Genomic DNA, 12,358 nt, shown 5'->3' on the forward strand with positions numbered 1-12,358 from the left:
GCCGTCAATCTCGAAGGGAAGGCCGAATATATCTACGGTACCCGGTTGAAGCCGAAATACTCGTCGACTTCTGACAAGAATGAGGACCCACCTGCTTATAAGACCATAAGATACAGAAGCAGAAATAAGCCATTCGACCCATCATGTCTGCTATCCCATTCCACCTCTCACTTTTCCTGTTTTCTCCCCATACCCCTGGCTAATCAAGAGCCTATCTATCTCTGCCTTAAATACACCCAATGACGGCCTCCACAGCCGCTCGTGACAACAAATTCCACAGATTTACCGCTCTCTGACTAAAAGTGATTTCTCCGCATCTCTGTTCTAAATGGACGTCCTTCAATCCTGAATTCGTGTCCTCTTATCCTAGACTCTCCTACCATGGGAAATAACTTTGTCATATATGATCTGTTCAGGCCTTTTGACATTCAGAATGTTTCTTTGAGAACCCTCCTAACTCTCTGAATTCCAGGGAATACAGCCCTAGAGCAAGGAAGTAGCTAAAATGTTTCTCGGCTCAGCCCAATACTTCCTGCATTGTCACGGAGTGACAAAGTCAGCGTACGGCCTACCGCCCGCATTTCTCTCCGGACTCAGAAGCGCAGCACCATGGCCAGCAAGAACCCCAGAGTCTTTATGGACATCTCTACTGGGGGTAAACCCCAGGGTCGCATAGTGATGGAGGTAAGTGACGGACGGACAATGTTCCCAAATAAAAGAACAACTCCGAACCGTTTTCGAGGAGAGTGGAAGAAAATAAAAGAAAACATTGTGCGAAGATTGGGAGTGCAGCGTAGGTTCACGACGTTAATTCCCGGGATGGCGGGACTGTCATATGTTGAAAGATTGCAGCGACTGGGCTTGTATACACTGGAATTTAGAAGGATGAGAGGGGATCTGATTGAGACATATAAGATTATTAAGGGATTGGGCATGCTCGAGGCAGGAAATATGTTCCCGATTTGGGGGAGTCCAGAACCAGAGGCCACAGTTTAAGAATAAGGGGTAGGCCACTTAGAACAGAGTTGAGGAAAAACTTTTTCACCCAGAGAGTTGTGGATCTATAGAATGCTCTGCCTCAGAAGGCAGTGGGGCCCAATTCTCCGGATGCTTTCAAGAAAAAGTTAGAGAGAGCTCTTAAAGATGGCGGAGTCAAGGGATATGGGGAGAAGGCAGGAACGGGGTACTGATTGATTGTGGATGATCAGCCACGATCACATTGAATGGCGGTGCTGGCTCGAAGGGGTGAATGGCCCACTCCTGCACCTATTGTCTATAAGATCAACAGAAACAAATTATATTTGCAGAAAACTATCTAGAAAAAGTGGGAGCATTCGGTGAAACCTTAAGGTCTGAAAAAAAAACCCGGAAATGTCACACAATTGGAGCCAAACCCGCTAAAACGAGTTACCGCAAGTTGAAATAAGAGTTGTGGCTGTTTTTGCAGATTATCAGAATCAGAATCAGACTTTAATCGCCAAGTACCCGTGCACATACAAGGAATTTACTTCCGGCAGATGTAAAGTTGAAAATTTAGATGAAATGAATTGTTACTGAATTTTCTGCCACCTAGAATGGGATCGAAAGCGGGATCAGGATTTTGCTGCAGGGGCCGATTTTATAAGCAGTTGATATTTCGGCAAGAGGGTGGTTAATGCGATTTTTAAAAATCCGATTGTGTGCTTTGGGACGTGTGGGCCAGCTTGTGGAACATTAGACGGAGATCGGCGACAGCCTTCCTCCAGAATCAGCGCTGTTTTGTTTTCGCGGTGGCTTCGGGAGGAATTGGGTGCCGAAGCAAAGCTGAGCCCCGACAGACCGAGACGGGGGGAGGCGGAGCTGGGCGTTCATTTGCGGCGACCTCCGGGCGTGATGGCGCTGGCTCCGCCGCGGGTACGGGGAGCCTAAAGTGCAGGTTAGCTTCTGTAGAGAGAGAGTCCAGTCAGTCCATCGGGGAGGAGATCCGTGGGTCCCACCCCACCGGGTTAAGGAGCCGCTTCCCGAACCGCCGTGGATAATTGCACACCAATACTGAACCGATTCCACATGGAGTCCTTTTCAAGGACTCTACTCTTAATGTTCTTTTTGGGTTTTTTTTTTGTTTTGGTTGTTTGTCAGTCTTCGTGTGTAGTTTTTCATCAATTCTGTTGTAGTTCTTCTGTGAATGCCTGCAAGAAAACGAACCTCGGGGTAGTAACACTTTTTGTGTGTGTTGCTTGAAATTCCAGCATCTGCAGATTTCCTCGTGTTTTGCGTTTTTTAAAATTCACTACTGTGAAGCCTCTCGCTCGAGGTAGTATGGTGACATGCCGCGGTAGCTCGGGCGGAGTTCAATTCCCGCATCGTCTGTCAGGAGTTTTTCCGCCCTCCCCATCAAGACATTAACTGATGATTTTAAGTTGTCCTGTTGTGGTGAACTATGTGCCTGTCGGGACACGCCCCTGCTGACTGCTCCTGTGGCTCCTCCCACAGGCCCCTGTATAAAGGAGACCTGCGGCCTGACGCTCGGCCTGAGTCTCCAAGACCTTGTATGATAGACACTCACTCCTGGTTCCTTCTTCCAGACAATAAAAGCCGATATCTCGCCTTACGTCTCAGTGTGAGTTATTGATGGTGCATCACCTGTGCTAAGGTTAAATGGGTGGGTTGCCGGGCGATGTGGTTCATGGGCCATAAGGGCGTGTTTTGCGCTGTGTCTCTACATGAAATACATTTACTTTCAACTTGGGGAGAAGCTTCTTCAGGTGCCTTTGATTCTCGACAGATAATCAAAGCCGGATCTACCAGTTTACAGCATTTTCCTGCTTTCTCGAACTCGCACTTGCTTTTTCTGCATTTCTCCTAACATAAAGCAGATAGGAACTGAATCCACTTGCGGAGCAGCAGGACGAACACGGATGCTGTTTGCCTGCTGAATTCCTCCAGTAAACTATATCTTCCTCCAGGCTTTTAGCATTAGCAGTCTCTTGTGTCTACTGCGCCCGTCTCTGTGTGGGTTTCCTCTGGGTGCTCTGGTTCACACCCAGAGCCCCAAGATAAACAGGTTAGTAAGGGTTAATAAATTGTGGGCATGCTGTGTTAGCACCAGAAGCATGGTGACACACATGGGCTTGCCCTAGCACATGGAGTAATGAATTGTGGCTCTTTGGTCCATCTATTCCATGCTAGCCCATTGACCCAGACCTGGAGCATAGCCTTACAGCCTATGTATTTATCCTAATTTCTCTCAGATGGTGAAATTGAGCTTGCATCCATCACTTATGGTGGTATCCTGTGTCACCCTCACACCACTCGTTCTGAGTGAAGAATTTCCCCTGAATATTTCACTTTTCACCATGACCATTACTTCTAGTCTTTTAGACCATTACTTCTAGCACAGCCTCAGTGGAAACAGCCCGCTTGCATTTAAACTCATAATTCTGTATACCTGTCAAATGTCCCCTTACTCTAAGCTCTACGTCCTTGGTCTATGTTGCTCGTTAACACAAAATGAGGCCTTTCACTTTAGTTCTCAATGTGACAACCTAATCTGTATCTTTATTTGCACACAAAGGCAGAGGGTGGGTTTGATATTCTTGTTGTTTGCGTGATCTTTTTGCACTGGGGTTTGATGTTTTTGTTGCCATTTGCACAGTTGTTTCATTTTTGTGCATGGGGCCGGTTGATATATTCCTTTGAACAGCCTCCATGGCTATCTTTGTTTTGTGGCTGTCTGCAGAAGACGGGTCTCAGGGTTGTTTGTACATTGAACCTTTTATTGAGTTGTAGAACCCAACTGGACTATTTGATTAATTACACACAATTGATAACCTCATGCTGTCTCTCTTTTGTCTCTTTCAGCTAAGAGCAGATGTTGTCCCAATGACTGCAGGTGAGTCTCAGGAACTAGCCATTGAATTGAAGATCACAGTTTGTACCAAATTCAAGTTTATTATCAAATGCACAAACACACTTACAGTCGGCCCTTCTTATCCGCGGGAGATTGGTTCTGAGACCTCCTACGGATACCAAACATTGCAGATGCTCAAGTCCTTTATTAACCTGTCTCAGTGCGGTGGTCTTTCGGACCAGCGGAACCCAGGACTTTATTTAACATGCTCAGTGCGGTGGACATTAGGACCTGGAGGTTCAGCTCTGAATCTGTCGTGTTTCTGTTCACGAAAATAATCAGGATCACGACTGAAAGCAAGGTGGAAGTAATAAAGCGATTGGAAAGAGGTGAAACGCCATTGGTCATTGGAAAGGTGTTAGGCTACAGTCGGTCAGCGTCAGACCAATTTCAACGGAGCATTTGAAAGGCACTGCCCAGATGAAAGCTACAGTTATTACTGAGCAATGCAGTGGTTTAATTATTGAAATACGTATGTTTCTGAAGTGTTTTATATGCATAGAAAGGCAAAGTATGTACTATACACAAAGAAAACCGTTTGACTAACTGACGCTAAATAATACCAGATGTACCTGTTCCGACTGCAAATCCAACTAACAGACGGACTCAGGAATGGAACTCATTCATAACCTGGGGACTGCCTGTACTTTTAATACATTTCTAGTTTACTTATAATACCTAATACAATGTAAATGGTTGTTATACTGTATTGTTTGGGGAATAACAACAAGAAAAAATAGTTTGTACATGCACAAATAACGAGTGCTGGAGAGAGAACTTGCAGCAGCATCAGACACAGACACACAGAAATCACATCAACAGCATTCACAAAAACTTGGATGTAACTTTTTTAAAGGGAATGCAATTAAAACAAAATGTGCAAAGTGCAAAGTGGTCATAGTGTTGCTGAACTGTAGTGATTAGGGTTGTGGTGTGGTTTGGATTCAATTCCCCCCCCCCCGCCCCCCCCCGCTGCTGATAAAGGGTTTGTATGTCCCCCATGTGACCACATGGCTTTCCTCTGGGTGCTCCCAATTCCTTCCTGCAGTCCAGACATGTATGGATTCGTAGGTTAATTGACCATTGTAAATTATCCCACGATTAGACTGGGATTAAATCGGGGGTGGGGGGACGATGGTGGTTGCTGAGTGGTGGCTCAGAGGGCTGGAAGGGTCCATCCTGCACTGTATTTCAAAATAAAGATGGCACGGCCTGGATTGTGGGGACTTTTGATGGGTGCTGCCACCTTGAGGTAGTGATACTACCAGTAGTGTGGAAGGGTGTGCCTGCAATGTCCAGTGCTCTGCTTTCTACAACCTTTTATATTTCTGTGCATTGAAATTGCTGTAGCAGACTAGGATGCAATCAGTTTTGTTATTTTAACAGTACATCTGTATTAGTTGCCACAAACTAACAAAGAAGCCATACCTCCTTAACCACCAAAGGGAAGTGTGTCTTTTTCATTACCTTCTTAAAATTGCATCTGTGTTTTGATGGGCAGTCTTACTGTGAATGGCTTTGTTGCAGAAAATTTCCGTGCGTTATGCACAGGTGAGAAGGGTTTCGGTTACAAAGGCTCAACATTCCACAGAATCATTCCTGGATTCATGTGCCAGGTGAGGACCAATGTTCAGGGACGTCTCCCCGTTCTGATCTTGATCCAGCCGCTGCAATGATGACGCATTCAACTTTGAATCTTCTAGGGTGGTGACTTCACAATGCATGACGGCACTGGAGGCAAGTCCATCTACGGGGAGAAGTTTAAAGATGAGAATTTTCAGCTGAAGCACACAGAGGCAGGTAAGTGGGATGTTTGCTTGGATTGTAGTGGTGCTTTCCAAGGTTGGTGTGGTGATGTAGGGAGTAACATATTCAACCTCAAGTTAATTTTCACAGGCCTACACACCCAGCGTATAAATGCCATGAAAATGAGCTTTTTGCAGCAGCACAGTACTTTACAAGGACAAACGTGTTGAAAATCATAAATTAATACAGATAGTCCCCGAGTTAAGAACGTCCAACTTACGAACACCTTGTTTCTTAAGTGTTTTATATGCATAGAAAGGTAAAGTATATACTATATCCTAAGACAAACATTTGACGAACTGATGCTAAATAATACCGGATGTACTTGTTCCGACTTACGTACAAATCCGACTTAATGTGGGACTCAGGAACAGGACTCGTTCATAACCCGGGGACCGCGTGTATACCTTTTTCAGGGGAGGGGATTTGGTGAATCACTTGTCACTTTACATTTGATTTTCCTTTGCGTTCCTATCATCTTTATTGTTGGCATCTATTTCCCCTCTGTTTTTGCTCAATGCCCATTAAGAACATCAGCATTGCTGTAATACATCACAAAATTTGTTTTGGAACATAGAGCAGTGCAACATGGGAGTAGGCCCTTTGACCCACAGTTGTGCCGAACCAGCTGAAAAGCAAATCAAAACCCCCTCAAAAAAATGAATCCCTCCTACCTACACAACATCCATATCCCCCCTAGCTTCCTCACATTCGTTGCATATCTAAACATCTCTTAAAAGCCTCTAATGTATTTGCCTCGACCACCATACCAGGCATCCACCACTCATTTTTTAAATACTTAGCCCTCACATCCCCTTTGAACCTAGGCCCTCTCACCTTCAATGAATGCCCTCTGGTGCTGACATTTCGACCCTGGCGGGGGGGGGGGGGGAGGGAGTGCTCCCAGTCTACTCTGCCTCTTGTAATTGTATAAACCTCTATCAGATCCTTGATGGTGGGATGGGTAATTCCAGTGATGGAACTGGTTGAGCTTTTTCTGATCCCGTGCAGGGGCTTCTCCATACCAGATGGTGAGGCAACCAGTTAGAATGCTCTCCACACTTGAAATGTGCCAGTCTTTGGTGACATAACAAATCCCCTCAAACTCCTAGTTAAATGTAGCTGCTGCCTTCTTTGTCATTGCTGTAGATCTGAACACCTGTCTGCCATTTCCCATTGCAGGCATCCTGTCCATGGCCAATGCTGGACCAAATACAAATGGATCCCAGTTCTTCATATGCACCGCAGAGAATACTTGGTAGGTGGTGTTCTTGTTTACTTTGTTCTGTTTTTTACGGAGAATGTTGGAAGTAAATAATATTGCCTGCTTGATGTTACAGGTTGGATGGGAAGCATGTTGTGTTTGAATCAGTGGTAGAAGGCTTGGACGTGGTAAGGAAGATGGAGAGTTATGGCAGCGGGAGTGGAAAACCCAGTGCCACGGTTAAAATCACTGATTGTGGGCAGTTGTCCTGAATTATTTGAATTTAAATAAAGTGTGATTGCTTGGAACATCAATTTTGAGTTTTAAAGTCCATAATTTTTGGCAAATCATTCGGGTACCTTCTCAGAGACTTTCCAGTATTCAATCCTGGTTGTTCTATCAATTTCATGTGGTGTGCTGGCTGAAGGAAAAATGTTACATTCAATATTTTGGTTTGTAGTAGAAGAATAGTGGGTCTTTTAATTGCACTGGGTGGTCATGGCTAGCACATTACCTCAGCGTCGGCTGTAAAATCATTGTGCTGCTATCTGTACATTATTGCCTCCACTCCCCCAACCAGATGGATTTCCTCTCGGTACTCCCATGTTCCAACACCTTACGTGTTAGGGTTACATAGAAACCTTACAGCACAATACAGGCCCTTCGGCCCATAAAGCTGTGCTGAACATGTCCTTAACTTAGAAATTACCTGCGGTTACCCTTAACCCTCTATTTTTCTAAGGTCCATGTACAATTGACTTAAATGTTTCTAAATCTGGAAGAAAGTTAACTAACTTAATCAAAATGTGTATACACAGTAAGTATAAACTCTGGGGTGGCAAACTGCATGGAACAGCTACTAGTGCAATTCAATAGGATATTGTTTACAACGTAGCCAAATGCATCCAGAGCAACAACAGAAATGTTAACATCACTATGTTACAGATCTGGCTGTAACAGAAGAAAATCTGGTAAAGTTCCAAAAGGTTTGTATCAAGAAACATTACAGGCTCCTTGGGAGGCTAAAATGAAGATGGCAAATGCTAAGCTACTCTTTGACTTTAAATATTGGTCCTATTTCTCTCCCACAGATGCAAACTATCCTGCTGAGTATTTCTAACAATTTCCACTTATATTTTAGTCCTCCAGGTTTTTTTTAAATCTTCATTTAAAATCACTGTATCTTTGGTCATCTTGAAAGTGTGATTCATGATTTCCCCATATTATCTTGACAATATCATTTCTTAATGTCCAAATGTGCTTGAAATCAGGGACTCTGAAAATAGACATCTCATTCTCTACCCTGAAAGAATAAGTGCTAATTTGCCAAATGTCTATGAAAAGCTCATTAAGTTGCTACTACAAACAAAAATAGAACTTAAAACTAAGTATAACAAAAGTAATTTGTGTTGATGGACTGGTTGATCTTCTATACTAATATTCATAACACTCCAAGACAATTTTATTTCCCCAAGGCAAGCTACATGAGCAGAATTAAACCATTTGGCCTATTGAGTTTGCTCTGCCATTTCTTCATGGCTGATGCATTTTCCCTCAGCCTCAAGTGAGTTGTGGGGGCGCTGTGATGACCCCTGAGGCATAGCTTCGCTTGTGAGCCACCCAGCGCTATCCTCTTGTCATTCATTCGTTTCCGAGAGTTTCACTCCCACATTCACTGTCTAATACTTCGGTAGAACCGCCTGACACCCTGATGGGTGTCTTTGTCAATGATTATGCAAGGTATTTTGGCGGCCCTTGCATAGTTCCAATCCACTCTGTAACTGCTTTTTTTTGCAGTATATTTATATTTTATATTTGGTATTTTACATTGGAGTTTGAATTAATTATACCTGTTCCCTCGGGGTCACCTCAGTGGATATAGGTGAGAAGTTTCGTCAGGCCAAGTTGGGCAGACGTACAGGTACACTGTTGATAGCCAGACCCCCTGTGCAGAGGAATCTTGGGGTCCAAGTCTACAGTTCCCTGAAAATGCGCCACAAGTTCGTAGTGTGGTAAAGAAGGCGTATGGTTCCCTTGCCTTTACTAATGATTTATAAAAAATATTAGCTGTATTTGTCACATGTACATCGAAACATAAAGTGAAATATGTTGTCTGTGTGAAGAAGCAATGCAGTCTGAGGTTGTGCTGGGCAGCTCTCAAGTGTTACCAATATACGAGGAAACTGGAGCATCCGGACGAAATCCACGCAAACCAATCCCTGAACTACAGGACCATCCAGACCAACAAGGACTGGAACTGCTCCCGCTACTCCCTGTACCCTGGGACCATTCCACTTTGGAACTCCCTGCCGCCACACATTAAATCTGCGGCTGAAAGTAAAGCTTTCAAGTCGCTTCTCTTAAACACCGCAGTCTAAATTACAACTGCATGCATGAGGGACTGCACGTTTCTAGCCCAGCAGCGGCAGTTGTTGCAGTATGGACAAGACATCACAGGTAGGTAAAAGTGCATACGTTTTTACAGACAGCAGTGGAATTGAACCCCAATAATACTACTACGCCTCTAAAAGACTACAACCTTGTCAAACCTTGCATGCCTGAATGACCCAGAGAGCTTAGTATGTTGGCTGGAGTCAGGACCTTGCTGTTTCGGCTCTTGGTAGTGTCACCCATGCCAAACAGGTCAAAGGGTAGAGGCCAGCTTAAGAGGAGTTCATTAGTCATCCAGTTTCGGGGGTTCAGCTCAGGGCTAACAACCCTGACTGGTTAAACAAAACTCTTACGGAAACAGCAATGAAGAGTTCTTCTACATCTGAGTGTGATGGTTTTCCTGAGGCTCCAGCTGGGACTTGCATGCCTGACAGTAGTGGAAACCGTGCTGACTCTGACACGATGGAGGAAGCCCTGAACACTGCCAGAGATGGAGGATCTTCACTGCTGCCCGTAGTGCCAGCGGCATACAGCTAGTTCTGTAAAACATGACGCTGCAGCGCCCTGTTCACTGTACGCTGCTAATGGCAAGACCTTTTAACAGTGTTGATGTATCATAGAGCACAACAGCACACAAACAGGCCATTTGGCCCGTCTCCTCAGTGCTGAACTATGGTTCTGTCTATTCCCATTAGACCTGCACCTGAACCAGACCCGTCTATACTCCCTCCCATCAGTGTACTTATCCAAACTTCTCTTAAATGTGGCAATGAAACCTAAATCCGCTGCCTGGGCCACACTCTCACCAACCTCTGAGTGAATATAACACCTTCAGTCCTGTGTTTGTAACTCTGTTTTTGGCCTCCTGTTACACTGCAGCTCACTCCAATGACTGCAGTTTTGCCCTATCATCTGCCTGTCCTTCCTGATAGTCTCACTGTACATTGCTTACAACATTCCTGTTGCGAGCTCAACATCAACCCAGTACGGATGGTATGGGAGTCACTGGACCGACATCAACCTGGCACGGGAGCAGTTTGTCACTGGATCGAAGTTGGGAACCTCCATTCTCCGGCCCGGCTCTGAACTCACTCAGCCACCAGCCAACCGGAACGGTGGGGGGGGGGTGTTAGGGTTAGGGTTAGGGTTAGGGTGAATTTTACTAAGAAAAATTTAAGCCAAATACAAAGCTGAACACTCAACACAGTGTCAACGGCAATGACTTAAAATGGCGGACGGTGTTCTCTTCCCTTGGTTTGTAAGTACCAGTTGTCCATAAGTTGGACGTTAGTAACTCAGGGACTACCTTTAGTGCAAAAATGGAATAACAAGCTAGTGTTCATGGGGTTTTGACTGTTCAGAAATCTGATGGCAGTGGGGAATCTGCTACTGAATTGTTGAGTGTGTGTCTTCAGGCTACTTACCTCCTCCCTGACAGTAGTAACGAGGAGAGGGAGAGTCCCGGATGGTGAGGGTCTATAATGATGGATGCCGCTGTCTTGAGGCTCTGCCTGTTTACAATGTCTCTGATGGTTGGGGAAGGCTGTGTCCATGTTAATCCAGGCAGGTCAGGTTTATTGTTGTTCCTTTCCATGTTGGGCAGCAACCTTGTCGTTTCTGTAGAGTTTTTGCCAGTTTTTTTTTATGAGGCTGAGTTCCTAGTTCCATGGATGGAAAACACGCAGGGATCCAGTCAGACACTTTAGGATGGGGGAGAGCTTCTCTTGCTTCTCTTCAGGAATCGGAGGGGCTACTGTGCCGCTTTGTTCAGGGTCATTCCTGATGCGAACTTCCAGGAACTTGGTTGGAGTCCAACTTGGTTGGACTCTCTGCAGTCCTTCGCATTGGAGCCTCCAAACCAGTGATGTAGCCAGTTAGAATGCTAACTGCACCATACATCTGCAGAAATTTACAAACCGTTATGTCTTGCACTAAAGTCATACATTCCAGGCGACAACCTGGTAAATTTCTAGTGCACATTCTCTACTGCTACCACATCTTTCCTATAGCATGGTGATCAGACCTGTGGTCTAACCAATGTTTTAAATCAGAATCAGGCTCAATATCATCAGCGTATGCCATGAAATTTGTTGTCTTTGCAGCAGCTGTACGATGCAAGACATATTAATAGAGGGAAAAGAAAATTGCAGTAAATATATACATATATAACTAGACCCCCCCGCCCCATATCAGACAGGGATATAGCCAGTTAGACTGGTACATAGTTATTAGAATCATTTTATACCAGTGTGTGAAACGTACCAGAATTAATTGTGGTTCAGTGCCAAGCATAAAACTCAGGACAATACCATAACAGACAACACAATAATAACCGACAATTTACAAGACAATAGTGCAAACAGTCATGGGCAATCAACAAATGGCAATAATCAGACTTCAATAAATGTGAACATATGATCAGACTCAATAATTATCAAGAGAACAAGGAGAGTAGGAAAGGCCATTTAATGGATGTTATAGAGGGCCTTTATTCCTTTGTTATTGCATTAGCACACTTGTGGATTGCATCATGAGGTCATGTCAATGGTCACAGCCTTTTTCCAGCTAAAACTAGAGAGCAAAGCTTTAATTAATTAATTAGTTTGTTTGTTTACTTAGAGATAGAGCCTAGGACAAGCCATTTCAGCCCAATGAGCTGCACCACCCAGCAAGCCCCTGATTTACCCCTAGCTTTATCGCAGGACAATTTTAAAATGACCAATCAACCTACTAACTGGTTCATCTTTGAACTACGAGAGGAAACTGGAGCACCCGGAGGAAACCCACATACTGATGGGAAGGACATACAAACTTCTTACAGGTGCAACGTCAGAGGGGTAAATAGGACTTGGTCAACTTTTATCACACACAAGGTGATGATGAGCTGCCAGTGAAAGTGGAAAAGGCAGGCACAATTACAATGTTTAAAAGGCATTTGGACAGATACACAGACAGGAAAGGTTAAGTGAGATATGGATCAAACTCAGACAAGTGGCCTAGATAGAGTAGACCTGGAGAGGATGATTGCAGTAGTGGGAGAGTCTAGGACTAGAGGGCGCAGCTCAGAA

At 44.5% G+C, this 12,358-nt stretch overlaps 1 protein-coding gene across 1 annotated transcript; it reads left to right on the top strand.

Annotated features, from left to right (window-relative positions):
• Positions 1-545: 545 nt before the first annotated feature.
• Positions 546-7,171, top strand: LOC132379129 (peptidyl-prolyl cis-trans isomerase-like). The gene is made up of 6 exons (XM_059946738.1): positions 546-684; positions 3,841-3,871; positions 5,417-5,505; positions 5,593-5,689; positions 6,878-6,953; positions 7,036-7,171. The coding sequence occupies exons 1-6, from the start codon at positions 610-612 to the stop codon at positions 7,169-7,171; spliced, it is 504 nt and encodes a 167-aa protein (XP_059802721.1). The 5' UTR covers positions 546-609.
• The last annotated feature ends 5,187 nt before the right edge of the window (positions 7,172-12,358 follow it).

Source organism: Hypanus sabinus, chromosome 21 (assembly GCF_030144855.1).
Source record: "Hypanus sabinus isolate sHypSab1 chromosome 21, sHypSab1.hap1, whole genome shotgun sequence".
Classification (NCBI taxonomy): Eukaryota; Metazoa; Chordata; class Chondrichthyes; order Myliobatiformes; family Dasyatidae; genus Hypanus; species Hypanus sabinus.

Bases quoted from the DNA above. Each gene is read 5' to 3' on its own strand.
- LOC132379129 (XM_059946738.1), top strand. From the start codon at position 610: ATGGCCAGCAAGAACCCCAGAGTCTTTATGGACATCTCTACTGGGGGT. The intron at 3,872-5,416 runs GTGAGTCTCAGG...GCTTTGTTGCAG, and splicing joins TGTTGTCCCAATGACTGCAG to AAAATTTCCGTGCGTTATGC. The intron at 5,690-6,877 runs GTAAGTGGGATG...TTCCCATTGCAG, and splicing joins GCTGAAGCACACAGAGGCAG to GCATCCTGTCCATGGCCAAT.